The 25,783-nt window shown below is 45.6% G+C and overlaps 1 protein-coding gene across 3 annotated transcripts in view; it reads left to right on the top strand.

The window, feature by feature from the left end:
• Positions 1–23,439, top strand: part of TCF7L1 (transcription factor 7 like 1) — a 206,237-nt gene extending 182,798 nt beyond the window's left edge. For all 3 annotated transcript variants that reach the window (XM_055540369.1, XM_055540368.1, XM_055540367.1), the window contains 8 exons: positions 14,304–14,436; positions 15,857–15,959; positions 16,276–16,359; positions 17,116–17,259; positions 17,948–18,107; positions 18,193–18,300; positions 19,623–19,701; positions 22,030–23,439. In XM_055540369.1, coding sequence (XP_055396344.1) covers positions 14,304–14,436; positions 15,857–15,959; positions 16,276–16,359; positions 17,116–17,259; positions 17,948–18,107; positions 18,193–18,300; positions 19,623–19,701; positions 22,030–22,463 — 1,245 coding nt within the window. In that variant the 3' untranslated portion in view covers positions 22,464–23,439. The remainder of the gene's footprint in view (positions 1–14,303; positions 14,437–15,856; positions 15,960–16,275; positions 16,360–17,115; positions 17,260–17,947; positions 18,108–18,192; positions 18,301–19,622; positions 19,702–22,029) is intronic.
• The last annotated feature ends 2,344 nt before the right edge of the window (positions 23,440–25,783 follow it).

Below are 25,783 nucleotides of genomic sequence, written 5' to 3'. Positions count from 1 at the left end.
GCTTTTTCTATGATCCAACCGATGTTGGCAATTTGATCTTTGGTTCCTCTGCCTTTTCTAAATCCAGCTTGAACATCTGGAAGTTCACGGTTCATGTACTGTTGAAGCCTGGCTTGGAGAATTTTGAGGATTACTTTGCTAGTGTGTGAGAGCAGTGCAATTATGCGGTAGTTTGAACATTCTTTGGCATTGCCCTTCTTTGGCATTGCCCTTCTTTGGGATTGCCCACCACCTCTAGCACTGCTATTAATAAGAGAGGGAAAGAACAATTAAAATACTGTTATGGGAAGCTGCTATATAGAGCACAGGGAGCTCATCGCAGTGCTCTCTGATGACCTAGAGTTGTGGAATGGGAAGAGTGTTTGGGGAGAGGGGTTATATGTATACATATAGCTGATTCAGTTTGTTGCACAGCAGAAACTAACACATTATAAGCAATTATACCTTAATTTAAAAAAAATAATAAAATAGGGACTTCCCCTGTGGTTCAATGGCTAAGACTCCATGTTCACAATGCAGGAGGCCCAGGTTCCATCCCTGGTCAGGGAACTGGATCCCACATGCCACAACGAAGCAGCTGAGACCTGACACAGCCAAATAAATTAAAATATTTTTTAAAAATAGCAATAAAATCTGAAAGAAATTAAATAAATTATTGTTGGGATTTCTCTGGTAGTCCAGTGGTTTAGAATCCACCTTCCAATGCAAAGGACACAGGTTCAATCCCTGGTCAGGGAACTAAGATCCCATGTGCTAAAGGATGACTAAGCTCACATGCCACAGCGAAGATTCCTCATGCCTCAACTAAGACCCGATGCAGGCAAATAAATAAGGATTTTAAAAATTAAAAATAAAAATACAGTTTATTTAGCAGACCAAGAGGTGATGAATTTTGAAATTAGATACCAGACCAAACAGACACATTACACAGATAATAGAGATAATAAGCCTATAGAATTTAGCATCAGTGCTCCCAAGAATATGATTAAACTGGTCTGGGTTGGGGCTATAGGTATCTTAGTTTATCAGCAGCAAGCCAGAAGATTCTCTGGAAGATTCCCAGCAGCAGCCAGAATTGCAGCCTCGCTACAAACAGAGGCAAAAGGGAAGCAGAAACCAGAAAACATTCCGGTCTACTGTCGGCCAGGTTTTCTAGGCTGGAAGTGTCAGCAGGTAACCAGGTTACGGGAAGTAGTTGGAGGTTTGGACACCTTTTTTTTTTTTTAGAAAAATGAAAACACTTGATTATTAAATTTCTTTTGGAATCATGAGCGAAATATTTTAAGATGAGTTTGGCCCTGGGGAAAGGGCAAGTGAAGGAAACAGCCTGCATACTTGGAGAGATGGAGTGAGTCATGTCGAAGCTGCCTGTTGGGGGAATGTATATAAACAAGCCATAACGGGGCCAGGCTGGGGATGGAGTTAAGTGTTATTACCACTTGAATTTGTGTGCCTTCAAAACAAGCTCTAATAACTAAGGAGTAATGTCTGCTTATTGCATGTGGACTGTTATCCTGACCCCTCACTGTGGCCCCACATGCCTTGTCCCTTCTTAGGCCCTCCACTCTCTCCATGGAACATGGTGCCCAACCACACAAAGCAAATAAATTAGCTTCCAGAGTATAACCAACTCAAGATAAAATTCACTCTGTTTTGTTCGTATTTATTTATACAGCACCTGTCATAATGCCTGGCAGAATAGGTTCTCAGGGAGCATTTATGAATGGTTGGAGAATCAGCGATCTGGGGACAGGTGGATGCCCGCCTCTGAACCCCTCTCTGCCCCTGAGTCCAGTTTCTCTTCACATTCAGGATTTTTAAGTAAATCTTTTTTAAGAATCTTTTTTATTTTTTGGCCCTGTCATGAGGCATATGGAATCTTAGTTCCCCAACCAGGGATAGAACCCACGGCCCCTGCCTTGGAAGCATGGCATCAGTTCTAACTACTGGGCCACCACAGAAGTCCCTAATTAAAGTATTTTGAAACCAGAAAAGTAATATATGTATGTGTATAATGGTGGCTTCCTAGGTGGCACTACTAGTAAGGAATCTGCCTGCAATGCAGGAGACCTGAGTTCGATCCCTGGCTTTGGAAAATGCCCTGGAGGAGGGCATAGCGACCCACTCCAGTATTCTTGCCTGGAGTATTCCATGGACAGGGGAGTCAGAATGACTGAGCAACTAACACACACAATATATTTTGTTGATTATTGTCTAATTCACAGTATATGTTGAAACTTTGGTAAATGTCCCAGTCATGTCTGTTGAGATGTGTGTTTTTCTTGGTCCAGAGTTCAACCCAGGATCACAAATTACATCTCATTGACATGTCTTTTAGTCTCTTTTAATGTCCCAGATAAGAAAGCCTTCCTAAGTGATCAATGCAAAGAAATAGAGAAAAACAATAGAATGGGAAAGACTAGAAATCTCTTCAAGAAAATCAGAGATACCAAGAAAACATTTCCTGCAAAGATGGGCACAATAAAGGACAGAAACAGTATGGACCTAACAGAAGCACAGGATATTAAGAAGAAGTGGCAAAAATACACAGAAGAACTATATAAAAAAGATCTTAATGACCCAGATAACCATGATGGTGTGTTCATTCACCTAGAGACAAACATCCTGGAATTCAAAGTCAAATGGGCCTTAGGAAGCATCACTACGAACAAAGCTAGTGGAGGTGATGAAATTCCAGCTGAGCTGTTTCAAATTCTAAAAGATGATCCTGTGAAAGTTGCTGCACTCAATATGACAGCAAATTTGGAAAACTCTGCAGTGGCCACAGGACTGGAAAAGGTCAGTTTTCATTTCAATCCCAGAGAAAGGCAATGCCAAAGAATGTTCAAACTGCCACACAATTGCACTCATCTCACATGCTACCAGAGTAATGCTCAAAATTCTCCAAGCTAAGCATCAGCAATACATGAACTGAGAGTTTCCAGATGTTCAAGCTGGATTTAGAAAAGGTCGAGGGAAAAAAAAAAAGTAGAGGAACCAGAGATCAAATTGCCAATATCTGTTGGATCATAGAAAAAGCAAAAGAATGACATAAAAACATCTACTTCTGGTTCTTTGACTATGCTAAAGCCTTTGACTGTGTGGTTCCTAGCAAACTGGGGAAAATTCTTTAAGTGATGAGAATACCATATCACCTTACCTGCCCTCCTGCGAAATCTGTATGCAGGTCAGGAAGCAACATTTAGAACCGGACATAGAACAACAGACTGGTTCCAAATTGGGAAGAGAGTATGTCAAGGCTGTATATTGTCACCCTGCTTATTTAACTTACATGCAGAGTACATCATGAGAAATGCTGGGCTGGATGAAGCACAAGCCGGAATCAAGATTCCCGGGAAAGATATCAATAACCTCAGATATGCAGATGACACTGCCCTAATGGCAGACAGCAAAGAAGAACTTTAGTTCTCTTTAGAGCCTCTTGATGATAGCAAAAGAGGAAAGTTAAAAAGTTGGCTTAAAACTCAACATTCAAAAAATGGAGATCATGACATCTGGTCCCATCACTTCATGGCAAATAGATGGGGAAACAATGGAAATGTGACAGACTTTATTTTCTTGGGCTCCAAAATCACTGCAGATGGTGACTGCATCCATGAAATTAAAAGATGCTTGGTCCTTGGGAGAAAAGCTATGACCAGCCTAGACAGCATATTAAAAAGCAGAGACATTACTTTCCCAACAGAGGTCTGTCTTGTCAAAGCTATTTTTCCAGTAATCATATATGGATGTGAGAGTTGGACCATAAAGAAAGCTGAGCACCGAAGAATTGATGCTGTTGAACTGGCGTGTTGGAGAAGACGCTGGAGAGTCCCTTGGACAGCAAGGATATCAAACCAGTCAATCCTAAAGGAAATCAATCCTGAATATTCATGGGAAGGACTGATGCTGAAACTGAAGCTCCAATACTTTGGCCACCTGATGCAAAAAGAGCTGACTCATTAGAAGAGACCCTGATGCTGGGAAAGGTTGAAAGCAGGAAGAGAAGGAGACAACAGAGGATGAGATGGTTGGATGGCATCACTGACTCAATGGACATGAGTTTGAGCAAGCTCCAGGAGTTGGTGATGGACAGGGAAGCCTGGTGTGCTGCAGTCCATGGGGTAGCAAAGAGTCAGACACAACTGAGCGACTGACCTGACAGATCTGAATCTCCCAGAGTTCCTTAGCCTTTGTTTTTACTGACCTTGACATCTTTGGAGAAGTACAGACTAGCTATTTTGTGGAACATCCCTTCATCTGGGTGTATCTGAGATTTCCTCATGGTTAGATTCTGGTTGTATGTTTTGGCAAGAAAACGACCACCTTCAGGTGTCCCTCTCAGTGCCTCACATCAGGAGGCAGGTCTGTGATGTCCATTTGTCCCAGTGTCGGTGATGTTGGCTTGGATCATTTAATTAAGGTAATGTTTGACATGTGTTTTATCTTTGAGGTTGTCTTTCCTTTTGTACTTAATAAGTCGCTCTTTAGGCAGAAGCTTTATGCTGCTTGGAAGCTGCATAAATGCCCTGTTTCTTATTAAATTTGCACCCGTAATTCATGGCATGCCTTGGTAATTATCTACTGCCATCATTCCTTTATTAGTTTCTGCCACTGAAATTTAGCTTGGGGGAAACCTGATTCATATCTCCCAGGCTTCCCTGGTGTCTTGGTAGTAAAGAATCCACCTACCAATGCAGGAGATGCGGGTTCAGTCCTTGGGTCGGGAAGATCCCCTAGAGAAGAAAAGGACAAACCACTGCAGTAATCTTGTCTAGGAAATCCCATGGACAGAGGAGCCTGGCAGGTTATAGTCCATGGGGTCACAGAGTCAGATATGAGTTAGCAACTAAACAACAATTCATATTTCCCAGTTATTACTTTTAGTGTAGAGCAAAGTGGACACTGTGGCAAGTCAAGTCTGTACATTGATGACACAAAAGAAAAAGAGGAGACACCTGAGAAACAGTCTACAAATAGTGTTCCTTAAGAGGAGACCACAACCAGTAAAAACAACAGGCAATAAGAGAAGAAAGCAAAGCTGATCTTTAAAAGAAAAGACTAGGGACTTCCCTGGCAGTCCAGTGGTTAAGACTCCTCAATTCCGTTGCAAGGGGATGGGTTCGATTCCTGGTTGGGGAACTAATGCTGCACAGCACAGCCTAAAAATAAATAAATAAAAACTCAAGTATATGGCTTGAAAGTGCTCACCTGAATTCTACAAAGTAAATGAAAATTTATATGAACTTAGACACATCCTGGCAACAATCAGAATTGTAAGGGTTTAATTTTTTTTTTCCCTTATAAGCCTCTATGCAGGGCTTCCTTGGTGGCTCAGATGTAAAGAATCTGCCTACAGTTCAGGTGAGCTGAGTTCGATCCCTGGGTTGGGAAGATCCCCTGGAGAAGGAAATGGTAACCCACTCTAGTATTGTTGCCTGGAGAATTCCATGAGCAGAGACTGGAGGAGACAGTTCATGGGGTCACATAGAGTCAGACATGACTGAGCAACTAACACTTTCACTTTCATCTACGTAGCAGGGGGGAAGGCCAGTATCAAAGGAAGAAAAATAAAGGTAAACGCAGGGTTCTCTTTTGCTCCTTTAATGCAAGCAACCCATAGATAAGTTTTGATAAGGAATGTTTTTTAACCCAAGAATTTTGTGCCCTGTGCAATTTGCAAAGTCCTCAGAAATGTGCCACTGTTTCCAAGAAGGACCTGAAGCACATTCTAATTCCCCAAAGCATTTTCTCTCTGCTGCTGCCATCCAGAGATCCTGGATTTATGTTCACATCTTTCCCAGCCTGCAGCGCACTACTTGCCACCTGCTTGAGAAGTTCAAAATGTATGTGTTAGTACATTAAGACAGACTTTCATCCCCTTGTTTTCTTCCCTGCGCCCCAATCCACTGTCTTCCGTGGAGTTGCTCAGCACACCTATCTTCCTGTCCACCTGGAGCCACTATACTCTGGGTGCCTTCTGCCCAAACGCCCATCCCTCTCCTGCCCACACATCTCATTTCCGCTACCCTCATATATTCATTCAAGAGTCATTTTCTGAGGACTTCCCTAGTATCCAGTGGCTAATACTCTGCCCTGGTGGTCCAGTGGCTAAGACTCTGGGCTCCCAATGCAGGGGGCCTGAGTTTGATCCTTGGTCAGATAACTAGATCACACATCCCACAGCCGAAGATCCCATGTGCCACAGCTGAGACCCTGTGCAGTCAAATAAATAAAAATCAAACAGAAGTCATTTTCTCATTGAGGCTTTCCCTGGTTGGCCTGTGTAACATATAACCTACATCTGCCTTGCCTCTTTTTTTTTTTTTTAATACTTATTTTGGCTGGTCCAGATCTTAGTTGCAGCACACAGGATCTTCAGTCTTCATTGTAGCATGCAAGATCTTTAATTATGGCATGTGGGATCTAGTTCCTTGATCAGGGATTGAACACATATCCCCTGCATTGGGAGCACAGAGTCTTAGTCACTGGATCACCAGGGAAGTCCCCCTTCTTGCGTCTTATCTGCCATCCCTGACTTGATTTTTCTCCTTAGAAAAATTTATCACTATCTAATATTTTAGTTAGTTATTTGTTTGGATTATTGTCTAGATAGACAGATTCTCTAATGCATTCACAAGACCTAGAACAGTGCCTGGCACGTCGTAGATACAGCATGAATACTTGTTGTGAGTCATGTTTTCTGCCAGGCCAGTTAGTTCAACAAGCAAACCATGCCATCGGAGACCCAGGTTCTTTCCATTTCTGCTGTTGGCCTCCAGCCCTTTGGCTACCTACCTCAGTGCCTGCTGTGTAGACAGTCTTCACAGATAATTACCCAATAAATCAATGTGTGAATTGCCAGGAAAATTCTGTATAGAAGACATACATGCAAATTTCCTTTCTTTAATAGGATATGATGACAGAATTAGCAAAGAACTTATATTTTTCCTTTTAAGTAGTATTTGTTAGAGAGTGGTGGGTATGTTTACTTAGAATTAGAGTTTTCCCCCGCAATTTTCATTAGGTTCCTATTTGGCTTTGCTTCTATTATATGTTACTCCACCACTATGAGTATACTGGTACTTTTTTTTTTTTTTTTTTTTGGCTGTGCCGTGTGGCTTGTGGGATCCTAGTTCCCTGACCAGGGATCTAACCCATGCCCCCTGCAGTGGAAGCCAGGAGTCCTAACTACTGGACCACTAGGAAAATCCTGTACTGATACTTTAGGAACACACCAACTTCCTTTTCCCCTGAAATCTTGCATTTAAACATAGTCTCTTGAGAACAATTTTAAGAGATTTCCTCAAGCAGTTAACAGACAATTGATTGTGGGTAGAGCATATTTTTTAAATATATAAAATCAGTTACAGTTAGTGACCCAGTGCAACTCTGAGGATCTTTGCTGGGCAGCCTGTTGACTGGTCTATGTCTGCTTTGCGGAGCATGGATACCACATGGATACCACAATTAAGGCTCCCCTTTGCCTGACCTGAAAAGCCTTATCTTTCTGATCTCTGAAATTCAGATCAGGAAGAAAAGGGGATAGTGAACGAAGCCTAGGACGCAGGAGGCTTTGTAAAGGCCTCAAACCACTGGCTTCCCCAGTGATTCAGTGGTAAAGAATCTGCTTGCAATGTGGGAGATTCAGGAGATGTGGGTTCGATTCCTGGATCGGGAAGATCCCCTGGAGGAGAAAATGGCAACCCACTCCAGTATTCTTCCCTGGAAAATGACATGGACAAAGGAGCCTGGTGGGCTACAGTCCCTGGGGTTGGAAAAAGTCAGACACGACTGAGCAACTGAACACACCTAAACGCAAAGCAGTTACTGAGAAAAGCAGCTTTTGAAGAGGTGGCTGGTTCGTCTGTGGTGGAGCATTGGCTTTACTTAGAGCTTGGAAGAAAGTCATGAACAGTAGAAGGGAGGATACATGCCTCCTGGGGATCAGGAGTTTCCAGAACTTTGGCTTGGATCAACCCTAGAAAGGGGCTTCCCTGGTGGCTCAGCAGTAAAGAATCAGCCTGCCAGTGCAAGAGACACAGGGTCGATGCCTGGATTGAGAAGCTGCCCTGGAGAAGTAAATGGCAACCCACTCCAATGTTCTTGCTCGGGAAATCCCATGAACAGAGGAGCCTGGTGGGCTACAGTCCATGAGGTTGCAAAGACACGACTGAGTGACTGAACAACAACAACCCTAGAAACAGGGAATAGACGAGGAACACCTGAGTTATGAAAAGGGTTGGGTCTGTGTGATGGGACAGAAGGATTCGAGCACAAGGTAGGTCTGAGATGCTCTGCTTTGGAGCAAGCTAGACTTGGCTAGTTTCCTTGCCCAGGGAACACCCGTGTCCTGGCTTGTGTGTGTGCTCTGTATTGTACAGCAGGAATTGTCCGCTGGTTCTCCACATCCCTACACTTGACCTGGCTTCATGCTGCGAATATCATGTGCCTGGAGGACAACAAAGGAGAGAAATCAGTGGGAAACTTTTCTTGGGATGATAGCCTCCAAGGAGAGCTTTCCCTGAGTCAGCCCTCAAGTAATGATCTTTTAAAAAGTAATTTTGTGTGTTTGTTTATTTCTGGCTGTACTGGGTTTGCACCGCGACGCGGCCTTTCTCCAGTTGCGCAGGCGGAGGCTTCTTGTGCAGTGGCTTCTTTTGTTGCAGAGCACGGGCTGCAGAAAGCAGGCTCAGTTGATTTGTGGTGCTAGGGACATGTGGAATCTTCCTGGGCCAGGGATCGAACCCATGTCTCCTGCATTGGCAGATGGACTCTACCACTGAACCACTAGGGGAACCCAAGAGAACAAGTTTTGCTAATCATCTCCAGAGGCTGCATATTCCCAGCCTGATAAGGAAAAGTCTACCTTCCTTTGTCTTTCTGTGAACTCACCACCTTCCCGTCCATTTTCTGGACAATGATGCCACCTAATGGGAACCAGTAATAACTCACAGAGTGTTTTAAGTGAGGAGACTGCATTTTCCAATATAACTCATGTTTCCCTGCTTTGTGCTTAACTCTGACACCCATTCAGTGCTGTTTGCCAGTTTCTGATGAAGACAGCGCATGGCCAGTCCGACTTTCATAACAGCGTTAAGCATTTTAGGATGACTCTGGATATCTATACTCAGTTCTCATATAATACACATCAAATATATTACAGTCTTGTTTGTCAGTTATATCTAAATAAAGCTGAAAATTTTAATTTCAAAAAGATGGCTATAAATGATGTAAATAACAGATGCACAAAAGATATGTCAAAATGATAATAGGTACTGGGTTATGCTAGTGTGACTGTGGGCACAGGGGGTTTGTTGGGGTTTATTGTGTGTGTGATTGTGGTTTCTAAATGTTTTATAATATAGCTTGTATTTTTTTCCTTAGGAAATTTGCATTCATCATGTGTATATTTTTAATAGATAATAAAGTTGGAAAACACACGAAAAACAAAATCATTTGTACTCCCACCATTCAAATATACTTACTGTTTACATTTTGGTATGCTTCTGTTTTTCTTTTCTCTTTTTGGCCGTGGTGTGCAGCTTGCAGGATCATAGTTCCCCAACCAGGCATTGAACCCAGGCCATGGCAGTGAAGTGCCGAGTCCTAACCACTGGACCACCAGGGAATACCTCTAGTCTTTTTAATTTTTTTATCATAGAATTTACATGTTTTTAAAAAACTAATTTTTAAGTTACACATTCGTTCTGTGTATTTCTTTTATCATTTACTATCACTATTAGTAATAAATCTATTGGTTTTTATAATATAAAAATCGCCCTTTATTGACTTCCCTGGTGGTCCAGTGGCTAAGACCCTGTGCTGCCAATGCAGAGGGCCCCGGTTCAATACCTGGTCGGGGAACTAGTTCCCATGTGCCTCTAGTAAGAGTTCGAATGTCGCAACTGAAGATCATGCATGCCACAGCTAAGACCTAAAACAGCCAAATAAATAAACATTTTTTAAAAAAAGAACCTCCCAAAGCTAAATTATGCCTTGGGAAGGAAAAAAAAACACAACACCTTTTTAAAAAGTTAATAATAAGTAAATAAAATTAAAATCGCCCTTCAGACAAAGCTGCTTCCGTGAAACCTGAATGCGTCATTGATTGCATCAGTTCAGTTCAGTTCAGTCGCTCAGTCGTGTCCGACTCTTTGCGACCCCATGAATCGCAGCAGGCCAGGCCTCCCTGTCCATCACCAACTCCCGGAGTTCACTCAGACTCACGTCCATCGAGTCAGTGATGCCATCCAGCCATCTCATCCTCTGTCATCCCCTTCTCCTCCTGCCCCCAATCCCTCCCAGCATCCGAGTCTTTTCCAATGAGTCAACTCTTCGCATGAGGTGGCCAAAGTACTGGAGTTTCAGCTTTGGCATCATTCCTTCCAAAGAAATCCCAGGGCTGATCTCCTTCAGAATGGACTGGTTGGATCTCCTTGCAGTCCAAGGGACTCTCAAGAGTCTTCTCCAACACCACAGTTCAAAAGCATCAATTCTTCGGCGCTCAGCCGAAGTGAACAGTCCAACTCTCACATCCATACGTGACCACACGAAATCCTGTTAATAGAAATCTAACCTTAAAATAATCTTATAATACTCTTATTTGTGCTACGTGTTCTTGTTCGTGGAGACCTCTTCAAAAGCCAGTAAGGGAACAGGTGAAAACAGTAAGAAGAAAATAATTTTAGAATATACCTACAACTACATGCAACGCCAAAGGAGCCCATGTCTAAGAGGAAGTACCAGTAGCCCAGCCGTGTACTGGCGCCACCTAGTGGTTATGGTTGCGAACGTCTGAAATCTCGGTCTCAGTTCTGCAGGTCTAGGAGCTGGGCCTCTGGGTTCCGGGCCTTGCTCCAGGACTCTGCCTCTCATCTCTGCTTAGCCTACTGAAAACAGAGCAAGACTACTGTCAGTGCATGAATACTTAGGAGATGTACATATCGTAGCTTGCATGATGAGCACCAAAGGGGTACCGACTAAAAGGCAAAAAAGGCTCGTGGAATCTATGAAATGAAACATTCAACTGGAAAGATAGAAGTTTGGAATTCTGGCCCCTGCTGCTGCTGCTAAATCACTTCAGTCGTGTCCTACTCTATGCGACCCCATAGACGGCAGCCCACCAGGCTTCCCCATCCCTGGGATTCTTCAGGCAAGAACACTGGAGTGGGTTGCCATTTCCTTCTCCTGAGATGCCATCAAATTATCATCCTTTTTACAGATCTCTTTTTTAAACACATCTGTCTTCCACTTGTAACTCATTTACCTTATTACCCAAAAAGATAAGTATATGTCCTTTCTCTGACAGATGTTTTGATTGGGCTGTTGGGTTGGCAGGTGATGCAAGAGAAGACACCCTGGTTTGTTAGCATGTAAAGGGCTGATATGAATCCAGTTTTGTGACTTACTAGCTCTGTGACTCAGGCTACATCACTTCATCTTTCCGTGCTCTGTTTCCTCATTCCTCAAACCAAGATAATCATAGCTCCTTTAGTAGGTTATAATAAGGACGCTAGCCATTTTTGTAATAAAAATCCTTACTGTTAAGTGAGATTAGGTTAAAACAATTAAAAATTCAGTTTACTGATTCCAGGGCACACAGGTTTCCCCCCTTTTTAACATTTCTGAAATCATGATGTGTTGATGACATGCCTGAGTTTTTACTTTTTTTTTTTTAATTTAGCGTTTATTTATTTTATTTACTTAGCTGCACCGTGTCTCACTTGTGGCACGCAGGATCTTTTAGTTGTGGTATGTAGGATCTAGTTTCCTGACCAGGGATCAAACCCAGGCCTCCTGCATTGGAACGTGGAGTCTTAGCCACTGGACCACCAGGGATGTCCCTGGTTTTGCTATCTTAACAGTTATATAAAATGTGCTCCTTACATTTGCTGATGTTTAAAATAAAATGTGATAATTAGGTAAGCAGGGTGTTTGATACGCTCCAGGGAGAACAGTTCTAATGCCCTTGGTAGTGTCTGTAAATGTAAACCTTGAACAAGACAAGTGGTTATTGGAGGCCTGGTGGTGACAGTTTTCCCACGGCTGTGTTCCCAGTCTCAGACTTGAGCCCATGGGCTACTATTTCTAAGAAGTTAATTTGGCAAGCATGTGTTGAGCGTTTCAGAATTCACTGAGAGTACACAGAGCATGGGTCATAATTCTGCAGTCTGCCATTTAGCACACAGCATACATGAAGTGAGTGATGGTGGGCTGTTTTGAAGAGGGTGTGTAGAAGGCTGGGTGTAATCCCTCCTCTAATTCTCTTGATTCTTTTTCTTCTGTATTTGTTGTTCAGTCATGAGGGCTTATCCAACTCTTTGTGACCCCATGGACTGCAACACGCCAGGTTTTCCTGTCCTTCACTGTCTCCCTGAGTTTGCTCTAATCCATGTACATTGAGTCCGTGATGCCTTCCAACCATCTCATCCTCTGTCATAACCCTTCTCCTCCTGCCCTGAGTCTTTCCCAGCATCGGGGTCTTTATATCAGGTGGCGAAAGTATTGGAGCTTCAGTCCTTCCAATGAATATTCAGGACTCATTTAATTTAGGACTGACTGGTTTGATCTCTTTGCAGTCCAAGGGACTCTCAAGAGTCTTCTCAATCACCACAGTTCGAAAGCATCAATTCTTCAGTGCTTAGCCCTCTTCCAACTCTCACCTCCATACATGACTACTGGAAAAACCATACCTTTGACTAGACGGACCTTTGTCAGCAAAGTGATGTCTCTGTTTTTTAATACACTTTCCAGGTTTGTCATAGCTTTTCTTCCAAGGGGCAAGCAGACTGCTACTTTCTCTTAAGTTCTCTACAAGGGCTGAATGCGATGCTGCATGGAAAATACCTGGCACATATTCAACTCAGTAAATAACCACAGATTTTACAGGCATACCTCGTTTTATTGTACTTTACTTTCCTGTGCTTCACAGATATTGCATTTTTTTAATGAATTAAAGGTTTATCCAGCAAGTCTATCAGCATCATTTTTCCAACAGCCTTTGCTCACTTTGTTTCTCTGTCACATTTGGTAATTCTTGCAATATTTCCAACTTTTTCCTTATTATTATATTTGTTATGGTGGCTTGTGATCAGTCATCTTTGATGTCACTGTAGCAAAACGATTACAACTCACTAATGGCTCAGTTGATGATTAGCACCTTTTAACAATAAAGTGTTTTTGATTAGAGTATGCATGGGTTGTTTTTTTGTTGTTGTTGTTGCCTTTTCATACTATTCATGGGGTTCTCAGTATAAAAAGGCAATTGTATATTTTTATATATATATATATATTATATATAACGACACAGAATGAAATAGTTGGATGGCATCACCGACTCAGTGGACATGAGTTTCAGCAAACTCTGGGAGATGCTGAAGGACGGGGAAGCCTGGCGTGCTGCAGTCCGTGGGGTTGCAAAGAGTCAGACACAACTGAGGGACTGAACAACAGCAACAAATGTTCATTTTCTTAGACATAATGCCATTGACACCTAACACTGCATGTGCTCAGTGTGTCCAGCTCTGTGACCTAATGGACTGTAGCCCACCAGGCTCCTCTGTCCATGGGATTTCCCAGGCAAGAATACCAGAGTGGGTTGCCATTCCCTCCTCCAGGGGATCTTCCCCACCCAGGGATCAAACTCGCATCTCCTGCATTGTAGGTAGATTCTTTACTGCTGAGCCACCAGGGCTTCCCCACATGTAATATTATAGAATAGTGTAAGCGTAACTTTTATAGTTGGACTGTGAAGAAAGCTGAGCGCCGAAGAATTGATGCTTTTGAACTGTGGTGTTGGAGAAGACTCTTGAGAGTCCCTTGGACTGCAAGGAGATCCAACCAGTCCATTCTGAAGGAGGAGATCAGCCCTGGGTGTTCTTTGGAAGGAATGATGCTAAAGCTGAAACTCCAATACTTTGGCCACCTCATGCGAAGAGCTGACTCATTGGAAAAGACTCTGATGCTGGGAGGGATTGGGGGCAGGAGGAGAAGGGGAAGACAGAGGATGAGATGGCTGGATGGCATCACCAACTCAATGGACATGGGTTTGAGTGAACTCCGGGAGTTGGTGATGGACAGGGAGGCCTGGCGTGCTGCGATTCATGGGGTCGCAATGAGTTGGACACGACTGAGCGACTGAACTGAACTGAGCTGAACTTTTATATGCACTGGGAAACCAAAATCATTGTGTGTTTCACTTTTCTGCAGCGGTCTGGAAGCAAACCTGCAGTATCTCTGAAGTCTGTCTGTACGCCATTTCCTTGGCAACTGGCCCTAGTCTTTTTCCCTCTGTCTTTCAGTCTAATAAAGTTCCTGTTGTTCAGCACCCGCACCACATGCATCCGTTGACGCCCCTCATCACCTACAGCAACGACCACTTCTCCCCCGGCTCCCCTCCCACACACCTCTCCCCAGAGATCGATCCAAAGACAGGTGAGTTGGCTGCCGCTCAGGCTGGCCCAGGTAACTCAGAAAATTGTCTGAGGAGTCACACGTGCTGACAAAGCAAGAGTCTTTATTGGGAAGGGGCACCCGCTTGGAGAACAGTATGATAAGGGGACCCAGGAGGACTGCTCTGCCATGTGGCTCACAGACTCGGGTTTTACGGTGATGGGGTTAGTTTCTGAGTTGTCTTTGGCCAGTTGTTCTGACTCAGGGTCCTTCCTGGTGGCGCACACATTGCTCAGCCAAGATGGATGCCAGGTGGGAGGTGGGAGGATACATGGCGTCTCATTTTGACCTTTCCCAAACTCTTCCAGTTGGTGGTGGCTTACTAGTTCCATGTTCCTTGCCAGGACCTCCTGTCGTAAAATAACTCACACAAATGGTTTCTATGGTACCTGGCCAGGGTGGGCAGTTTCAGTCATTGTGTTTCCCCTAACAGACTTATAAGTATAGATACAAGGCAAGAGACTGAGTTGACTTTTTTCTCAACTTGCTCACCTACACTGTTCATCCCAGAGGGAGCCATCGTTTTCATAAAATTCCCATAGAGTTGCTGTGGCTCAGAGCATGTTTGGAGTCCCTTTTTAGATAGCTATTACAAGTTACAGATAATAAGGAGGATAAATGTGGAACAGATGTCACTGAGTCCAAGCTCAGTCTGGTCACCACATGACAGGCCTGTAATTGGGAGGCAAGGAATAACACCTTTATTCAGAAAGCTGGGTATCCAAGAAGATAGCAGACTAATGTCCTAGAGAACCATCTTATCGGAGTCTGGATGCCAGTTTCTTTTATAGAACAGAGAGGGGGAGGAAGTAAAATAAAAAGGCTGTAAGTCTTGCAGAATATCTCCTGGCTTGGCCTGCATCAGGACAGGGATGTGTTAGTTTCTTCTTACAGCCAGTCACAGGTGGGCCAGGTCAGAACAGTCTCCCTGTGAGCTGAACAAAGTCACTTTAGTCTAACTTTCCAACAGAAGGGCAAGGTTCCCTGAGACAGGCCATTATGTATGCTTGCAGCTTATATACAGCATCTTTTCAACAATCATAGTAACAAGAGCATGAAGAGCAAAGGTTAAAGTCAAAGAACAACAGATCCAACGTGGAATCAGCTATTGTTCTTCCCTGTTACACGGAAATCTGAAGTTTATTTTTCCACGAATGAAAAAGCTTTTCCAGCTGATGACTCTGGAGATAATCTTGGGTTTCTCGGTCCAAGATTTCCTGCCTGTGTCTTGGACACCTCCAATATGAGCAGTTGGAAGTTACTGGTGACTGAGGGCAGAAACAGTGAAAGAAAAGGCACTGCAAGCTGCAGAGCATCTGGGAACAAAGGGTAGCCTCCTGTTTGATGTGACTTTAAGGTGTAGGGTCAAGGAACTGTCTGACACATTTCTCCTTGGAAGCAGGAATCCCCCGGCCCCCTCATCCATCTGAGCTGTCTCCGTATTACCCACTGTCTCCCGGAGCTGTTGGGCAAATCCCACATCCCCTCAGCTGGCTCGTCCCACAGTAAGGAAACTTACAGCCTTTCTTATCCTTCCTTCCTTACACTGAGCTCTGCCTCCTGTACCTCCAGCCTGTCCTTGGGGTCCAAATATAGATGCCCCCCGCCCCAGCCCCAGCCCCACAGTGGAGCCCTCTGACCAAGCCCAGAACTTCCCCAGGGCATCAGATCAAGTTTCCCAGGCAGCATCTTCCCAACTCCCACTTCCTACTTACTGCCTTTTACTCATCATCCTATCTTCCCAACCCCTTCTCTATACCTATGAACGTTCCCATTTCAGCCAGTTTCCTGACTGCATTTCCTTACTCCTGGCCCTTATAGGCAAGGACAGCCCATGTACTCCCTTCCTCCCGGTGGCTTCAGGCACCCCTACCCTGCCCTCGCCATGAATGCCTCGATGTCCAGGTGAGTCCTGGGGCTGCAGCTGTGAGAGGGCAAGCGGAAGTGCAGGGAATGCTTGTCTACTGGCTCCCCTGCAGTTTCTGACCATTACATGACACAGCTTTCTCTTGGTAGTAAGCAAAGAGGCAGGTGCTCACCTTTCCTCCCCGCCTCTCTGATTAGTTGTGGGATGGAGACAACAGGCTCTGCTCACTCTTGCCCCCTCTCCCTCTCTAAGAAGAGAATTTTAAAGCCCTCGCACTCAGTCCTCCTGCACGTTCCCCTATGGGCTGGGCAGGGCTTAGTGGCATTGAAGCATTTTGAATATGTCAGACTGAAGCCAGAGGCTGGGAGATTGATTGTTCCTGAAATGACGTCAGGAGAAGGGAACTATAAAAGAGGATTTCCGTCTCAGGGGCTGACTTACCTGACAATCGTACCACCAATGAAAAAAAAAAGTACAACCCACAGCATAAGCCTTTCTTTCCTTTCCCCTGTGTACCTGGCCTCCGACCTCCTGCACCTTCTGTTTTTCATCCCACCTGCTTTCAGCATCGGGTATAGGAACCCTGTGCGTTTGTTGGGGAAGGGAAGTTTGTTGGGTGTTTCCCAAAATGAGTTCTTTCGAGGTCAGCCAATAGCCTTCTCTTGCTCCAACTCTGCCATGGCAGAGATGTTCATATGCCTCTGCCATCAAGGCTGGGTTCCATCACGTCCTCTGCGAGTGACAAGCATTTAGCTTGAATCCCTCTGTTGTTTTTGTTTCCCCCTGGTATGCAGCCTGGTTTCCAGTCGATTCTCCCCTCACATGGTGGCTCCGGCCCATCCTGGTCTGCCCACCTCAGGGATCCCCCACCCCGCCATTGTCTCCCCCATTGTCAAGCAGGAACCAGCGCCCCCCAGCCTGAGCCCGGCTGTGAGCGCGTGAGTAATGGGCAGCCTGGTGGCGGGTGGCCAGTCTCTGAGTAGCAAGTGCCATTGATTCTTCTCCTGGGGACCTTCAGCTGACGGCTTCCTCAGCCACATCCTCCCCACCTTGCGAACTGTTCCCTTTGACCCCTGGAATTCCCATCCTCTCGGAGACACCATGCATCTTTTCTCACAGTAAGGGAAGCCCTACAATCAGGGCTTTGAAAGAGAAACTGAGAGAGTTTTTAGCTTCCTTCCCTGTCCCCCCATACACTTGAAAATTGCAAGGGGAATTTTCTCAAGGTCACATGTTGACTTGGGTCAGAGCTGAGTCCAGCACCATGGCCCACGCTTTGTCCACTGAAAGTCAAAGTCTCATGGCCAAGGAGACCCGCCCCGGCTCTGTTTCTACCTACAGTGCTCTGCCCCCTCCTCTTTCTCACCTGGGGCCAGTCCATCTCAGCTCCCCCCACCACTTTTGTCAAGGGCACAGCTTCTTTGTCAGGAAGTTGTCCTCTCCTAGAATACGGCTGGAGGTCAGTCAGAGACTAGGAACTGGGTGCTCAGGTGCTGAAAGCAGCCCTGGGCAACTCTCATTAGCTGCCAAGTGACTCATCCCCCGCTCCCCAGAGGCAGCCAGCCCTTAGCCTCCTTGAGAGATGACAGCTGACAAATGCTAACCTACAGCCTTGTGACTTCCCAGGAAATCACCAGTCACAGTGAAGAAAGAGGAAGAAAAGAAGCCCCACGTGAAGAAGCCTCTTAATGCCTTCATGTTATATATGAAGGAGATGAGGGCCAAGGTGGTGGCTGAGTGCACCCTAAAGGAGAGTGCAGCCATCAACCAGATCCTGGGGAGGAAGGTAAGGTCCACCCCTGTGTTCCAGGCTGTGCAGCTCAGCGTCCCCCACGCTCACCACTCTGTCCTCGCTGGTCCTCTCTCTACAGTGGCACAACCTGTCCCGAGAAGAACAAGCCAAGTACTACGAATTGGCCCGGAAGGAGCGGCAGCTTCATTCACAGCTCTACCCGACCTGGTCAGCCCGGGACAACTACGTACGTGCCCACTCAGGCACCAGGGGCAGCCTCCAAGTGAGGATTTGGGGGAGAAGGAAGCTGACTCCAGTGATAGAGGACCCTTAAGGCCAGGGAGAAGTCTGTATTTCTCTAGAAATGAGGAAGACACTTTAATTCTCAGGAAGGCCACAAGGACATGGTTTTGGTGTCCTAAAGACAGACTTAAATTTGTGCCTGTCCCATTGCAAGTGGGGCATGCATGCTTGCTAAGTCACTTCAGTTGTGTCCGACTCTTTGCAACCCTGTGAACTGTAGCCCGCCAGGCTCCTCCGTCCATGGGATTCTCCAGGCAAGAATACTGGAGTGGGTTACCATTTCCTCCTCCAGGGATCAAACCTGTGTTTCTTGTCTCCTGCACTGAAGGGCAGGTTCTTAACCACTAGCGCCACTGGGGAAGCCAACTGGAATTGGAAGCGGACTCAGCCTTTAATTCCATCATTCAGGGTGTGGTGTCAGCTGTGTGCTAGTTCTGATGATCAGTGTCTGCAGCAAAGGGTTCCCAACCTGGGGCTCACAATGCCATGAGCTACTGCCTACATTTCTGATACCTCCCTGGAACTAGAGAGGTTTTTTAATTTTATTTTTTAAAAATTTTTGGTGGGGCTGCACAAACTTTCTCTTCGTTGTGATGTGCAGGGGGCTTCTCTCTAGTTGCAGTGGGAAGGTTTCTCATTGCAGTGGCTTCTCTTGTGGAGCACAGGCTCTAGCGTATGCAGGCTCAGTGGTTGTGGCACACGAGCTTAGTTGCCCCACAGCATGTATGATCTTCCCAGACCAGGAATCAAACCCATTGGCAGGTGGATTCTTAACTCCTAGACTGCCAAGGAAGTCCCTGTATGTATGTTCTTACTTGCTCTTTTTCTGCTAAAAGTCTTCATAGCTGAGTTAGTTTTTTTTCCCCCCTTTGGTGCCAACTGAGCCCACACCTTCAACAGTGAAAGCATATAGTCCTAACCACTGAATCGCCAGGGAATTCCAGCTGCATGAGATTTTCAGTGATACCTGGGGTGCCTCAAAAAAGATCAGGAACCTGACACTGTTCTAGAGAGATAGAAAACTAAGCCTGCAGGGCAGGGAAAGAATGAGACCTTCCAAGAAAGTCAGGACCTATCTGAGCTGAGGGGAGGGAGGTGGCCCCCCCAGAAAGGCTCACCATGCCTCCTCATGAGGCTGGTGCACAGAATGTGACCTGGGCGCCTGGTACAGAAAATATCCTGTCTCCCCACTTCATAACTGAATCCATCAGAAAAGCCATTATTCTGTCCCTGGTTATTACCTTTTCCTTTGGCCATATCTTTCAGGGTAAGAAAAAGAAGAGGAAGCGAGAAAAGCAGCTTTCCCAGACGCAGTCCCAGCAGCAGCAAGTCCAGGAGGCAGATGGTGAGTCTTCAGGAGGGATCTGCATCTTTACTTTTTCCCACTGTGCCAGCTACACCTGCCAGCACCCTGTGCGTGGGTCTCTGATGGACACCGTGTCAATGCTGTGTTTTAATATTAATAGCTGCCATTTTCAAGGCCTCCGCCTCATGTACACTTGTGCGTGCGTGCTAAGTTGCTTCCATCATATCCGACTCTTTGCGACCCTATGGATTGCATCCCGCCAGGCTCGTCTGTCCATGGGGATTCTCCAGGCAAAAATACTGGAATGGGTTGTCATGCCCTCCACCAGGGGCTCTTCCTGACCCAGGGATCAAACCTGCAGCTCTTATGTCTACATGCATTGGCAGGCGGGTTCTTAACCAGTAGCACCACTTGGGTATACTCAGGTGGGTGTTATTATTACCCCCTTTTGGAGATGATCAGTTCAGAGGCTCAGAGAAGCGAAAGGACTTTCCCGGTCATGTTGCTTGGTAAATGAAGGGAGGATTTGGTCCAGCACTTTCTCACTCGAAAGGTGCTCTTCAATTCAGTTGAGTATTACTTGAGGGTTAGATTCTAAAATCAATGCAGTAAAAGTAAAATTTGAATGTTGTTGAAATGAGACTTGAAATTCCCTTAGGAACCCAGCCCCTTAGAGACTGGCATACCACCTTTCAGTGAATCCAGTAGATTCAGGTTTTCCTTCAATGTTTGGTTGGCTGAATATCGGAAATAATCATTTGCTTGGATTAGGAAGGCCCGTTTGTGCCACAAATATCTTTCTACATCAGAATTTCACCCAGCACAGACTAGCCCATACCTTGGCCAGTATTTCAGTCACATCTCTCATCTCATTCCAGGACAAGGGTAGAACTAGTTTAGTTCCATCTAAAGGGCTTCTCAGGTGGTAAAGAATCCTCCTGCAATGCAGGAGACCTGGGTTCAATCCCTGGGTAGGGAAGATCCCTGGAGAAGGGAATGGCAACCCACTCCAGTATTCTTGCCTGGAGAATTCCATGGACAGAAGAGCCTGGTGAGCTACAGTCCATAGGGTTGTGAACAGTGAGACGTGACTGAGCAGCTAACACACACACACTGAGTGCTTGTTATCACCTTTCCTTTCACTTCCTTTGCTAGCTTTCTAATATCTCTATAATTTATATATTCATCTCAATAGGAGTACACATAAATTAACTATGTATATGACGCAAAGGAGCCTGGTAGGCTGCAGTCCATGGGGTCAAGGGTCGGACACGACTGAGCGACGTCACTTCCACTTTTCACTTTCATGCATTGGAAAAGGAAATGGCAACCCACTCCAGTGTTCTTGCCTGGAGAATCCCAGGGACGGGGGAGCCTGGTGGGCTACCGTCTATGGGGTCATACAGAGTCGGACACGACTGAAGCGACTTAGCAGCAGCAGCAGCATGACCCAAAATCTGTTGAATTGGTGCTTGGCAGGCGCTGTACTATCTCTAGGAGGATCATAAACCAAAGATTTTAAAGCAAACTAAACGGAGATCCATCCCCCAAATGATAAGATTTAGGCAGGAAGATGATAATTTGTTAGAGAAGGAAATAGCAACCCACTCCATTATTCTTGCCGGGAGAATTCCAGGGACAGAAAAGCCTGACGGGCTACAGTCCACAGCGGTGCAAGGAGGCAGACATTACTGAGCACAGCACAGCATGATAATTTGATAAGCTCAGCTATTTTCCCTCCAGGCAGATACTGAACGGGGTCTTTGGCATTTTCGTATTGGCCCCTTTCTATGCTCTGCTGCTGCTGCTGCTAAGTCGCTTCAGTCGTGTCCGACTCTGTGCGACCCCATAGACGGTAGCCCACCAGGCTCCCCCGACCCTGGGATTCTCCAGGCAAGAACACTGGAGTGGGTTGCCATTTCCTTTTCCAATGCGTGAAAGTGACGTCGCTCAGTCGTGTCCGACTCTTCGCGACCCCATGGACTGCGGCCTGCTGCTGCTAAGTCGCTTCAGTCGTGTCTGACTCTGTGCGATCCCAGAGACGGCAGCCCACCAGGCTCCCCTGTCCCTGGGATTCTCCAGGCAAGAACACTGGAGTGGGTTGCCATTTCCTTCTCCAATGCATGAAAGTGAAAAGTGAAAGTGAAGTTTCTCAGTCGTGTCCGACTCTTCGCGACCCCATGGACTGCAACCTAGGTGTACTGAAAGCCTTAGGCGTCATTTCAGGGCCTCACATCCCTCCCTCTACGCATGCTTGTTTCCCGGGTCAAACGTACTACTTCCGCCTTTCCCATCGTTCCTAGTGGCTGACTTTCTTGTTTGTGTCCCACCCCCCCTCAACCCTCACCCCCACCCCCACCCCCACAGGTGCTCTGGCCTCCAAAAGCAAGAAGCCATGTGTCCAGTACCTGCCCCCCGAGAAGCCCTGTGACAGCCCTGCTTCCTCGCATGGCAGCATGCTGGACTCCCCAGCTACCCCCTCCGCGGCCTTGGCCTCCCCGGCCGCCCCAGCCGCCACCCACTCGGAGCAAGCCCAGCCCCTCTCGCTCACCACCAAGCCAGAGACCCGGGCCCAACTGGCTCTCCACTCGGCTGCCTTCCTGTCATCAAAGGCTGCTGCCACCTCTTCTGGCCAGATGGGCAGCCAGCCCCCGCTCCTGTCCCGGCCCCTCCCTTTGGGGTCCGTGCCCACAGCTCTGCTGACGTCCCCCCCATCCTTCCCCGCCACGCTCCACACCCACCAGGCCCTCCCCGTGCTCCAGGCCCAGCCTCTGTCCTTGGTCACCAAGTCTGCCCACTAAGCTGCCCCCCTTGACCTATGCAGGCTGTCACGTGACTCAACGAGTAGTAAGGATGCAGAAGGAAAAAAAAAAGGAAACTTTATTGGTCAATATTTGACCACTCTGGACTGTTCTGTAAAGTGACTGGTAACAGCAGCACTTTACGTTTTGTAGATGTAACCAGTAGCTGATCTTAAGGCTTTTTTAAAAAAACAAACAAACAAAAATCTTAAAAAAAAAAAAAAAGAAAGAAAGAAAACGAGAACTGAAAAGTAGTGTGTTATTCTTCCTGTATGTGCAGCGGTGGATGGACCTGGGCAGAAGGCACCCCTCTCTCTACCTCCTGGACTCTCTGCCCTCCCTCCTCTTCCCATCGTCCTCACACATCCAACCCCCACCCCCTGCTTCCTGGCTCCCCTCAATCCAGCTTACACGTTGGCCCTTGTTGCCATTTCCAGCCTCTTCTTCATCTACAACCCATTCCTCGACATTCCCTATTACTTGGCCCACGTTTTTCTCCCATGGGTTCATGCCTTCATCTTCGTCCTCTGCCCAATGTAAGGCTGTCACCACGTGAGAGACACCTTGGCCTCCTTTGTCTCCACCAGTGCACCTTTCCCTCAGTGGCCCTAAACCACCCCCACCCCACCCCCAGCCTCCCGCTTTCTGTGGAGGAAGAGGTCCTCTAAAATGGTTCTCCCCTGCATTTAAAGGGACTCAAGGTGCCTGCCACTTCCTCAGCGAAGAAGCCTGTGTTCCACCCCGTTACAAGTCAAGATGTCCCCTCACAGCCCCGGAGTGGCAGACAGGTCTGGCTCCTGTCACCCGGGAATGTGCTAGCACAATCTGCCAAAGCTCTGAGACCCTCCTCCCTCCCCAGTCACCTCACATGCTTCTTCTGTGTGTATTTCCTTTCATTTTTATGGGGTTTTTTGGAGCAATTTAAACTCCCAGTTGTTTATTTTCACAAAAGAAAATAAAATTGCAGTTGCAAGACTTTGCTGAGTATTTTAGTCCTTTGTTGACTCAAGTCCCTTTCTTCACACCAAAGGCTGTGTACGATTTTTACAGAATGCAAAGGAGGAATGCCTCTATTGGAAGGGGATGTAAGTCATGCCTGACAGAACTAGAAAAATTTAATCCTGTTTTCAGCCTCGAATGTGCACAGACCAGTCAGTATAGATAACTGAGATCCAAAGGGATGAATCTTTTTATTTTCATTTGTCTTCTTGAAATTGCCAAGATGGGAGGGGTGTCCTTGGGTTTCTTTGCACATACCAAGCACTGGAATTCATCTTTGTTGTACAGCTTTACTGAGGTATATAATTCATACAATTCATCCATTTTAGGTGTACCACTCAGTGGTTTTGTGTTCAAAGTTGTGTACCCATCATCACATTAGAACATTTTCATTACCTCAAAAAGAAACCCCATACTCTTTGGAACTTCCTCCTCACACCACCACCTCCAGCCCTGGACAATCATGAATCTACTTTCTGTCTCTGCGTTTGTCTGTTCTGGATATTTCATGTTTCTTAAACAACTATTTAGCTAATAATAGGCAATGGCAACCCACTCCAGTACTCTTGCCTGGAAAATCCCATGGATGGAGGGGCCTGGTGGGCTGCAGTCCATGGGGTTGCTGGGAGTCGGACACCACTGAGCGACTTCACTTTCACTTTTCACTTTCATGCACTGGAGAAGGAAATGGCAACCCACTCCAGTGTTCTTGCCTGGAGAATCCCAGGCATGGGGGAGCCTGGTGGGCTGCCGTCTATGGGGTCACACAGAGTCGGACACGATTGACGTGACTTAGCAGCATATTTATTTTTGGCTGAGCTGGGCCTTCGGTACTGTGTGTGGGATAGCCTCTAGTTGTGGCGTGCTAGCCTGTTGGTGCAGTGCCCTCTCTTGCTGTGGAGTATGAGCTCTAGGTGCACGGGCTTCAGCAGCTGTGGCACAGGTGCTCGGCAGTTGTTCCCAGGCCCTAGAGTGCAGCCCCAGCAGCTGTGGCACACAGGCGTTAGTTGTTCCATGTCATGCGAAATCTTCCTGGACCAGGGATTGAAATCACGTCCCCTGCACTGGCAGGCGGACTCCCATTCACTGTACCACCAGGGAAGTCCTATTTGTGTTCTTTTTGATGATAGCCATTTTGGCAGGTGTCAGAGAACATCGTGGTTTTTATTTGCATTTCCCTTTTTTTTTTTTTTTATTACAGCCATCCTAGTAGATGTGGAGTGGTGTCTCATTGTAATTTTGATTTGCATTTATCTAACTAATACTAATGGTGGTGAACATCCATACATTAGTGAGTTATCCCAACATCATTTGTTGAAAGACTATTCTTTCCCCTGTTGAACAGTCAGCACTGTGGTTAAAAATCAATTGACCATAAATATATAGGTTTATTTCCATACTCTCAATTCTATTCCATTAGCCACCTGTCTTTATGCCTGTGCTACACTGTCCTAATCAATGTTGTAATTAGTTTTAAAATTGGGAAATGAGAGTCCTCTAATTTCATTCTTTTTCAAACCTGTTTTAGCTATTCTGGGTCTCTTGCATTTTTGTATGAATTTTAGGATCAATTTATTAATTTCTGCAGAGAAGCCACCAGGAATTTTAATAGGGTTTGTACTGGTAGATCAATTTAGGAAGTACAGCCATTCTAACAATTACATCTTCCAATTCATGAATATGCAATGTCTTTCCATTTATTTAGGGCTTCTTGAGTTTCTTTTAATAATATTTGTAGTTTTCAGAGTATAAGTTTTACATTTCTTCTGATAAATTTATTCCTAAGGGATTTATTCTTTTTGATACTATAGTAGATGGAATTGTTTCTTAATTTCATTTTTAGATTGTCTGTTGAAAGTGTATAGGAATACTGTTGATTTTTATATATTTATCTCACTTCTTACATCCTTGCTTAACCTGTCCTAATAAATTTTTAGAAAATCCTCAAGATTCTCTTTGTGCAAGATCATGTTATCTACAAATGGATATAATTTTACTTCTTCCTTTCAATCTAGATGCGTCTTATTTTCTTTTCTTGCTGAATTATCTTGGCTACTTCCAATACAAAGTTGAATGAAAGTGGTAAGAACAGTCATGCATGGTTCTTTATCTCAGGGGGAGAGCATCTAGTCTTTTACTATTATCGTTATGTTAGTAGTATGGTTTTTGTACATGCCCTCTTCAGGTTGAGGAAAGTCCCTTCTTTTCCAAGTTTGTTGAGTATTTTTTATATGTAGAAGTGCCAGGAAATTTAAGATTTATTCAAGTTATGGCCCTATCATTCCCTTAAAGCAGTATTGGTGTGAGTAAGAAGTTAGTTC

The sequence above is a fragment of the Bubalus kerabau genome, chromosome 11 (assembly GCF_029407905.1).
Source record: "Bubalus kerabau isolate K-KA32 ecotype Philippines breed swamp buffalo chromosome 11, PCC_UOA_SB_1v2, whole genome shotgun sequence".
NCBI lineage: Eukaryota > Metazoa > Chordata > Mammalia > Artiodactyla > Bovidae > Bubalus > Bubalus kerabau.
This window is presented reverse-complemented; position numbering and strand designations above follow the sequence as displayed.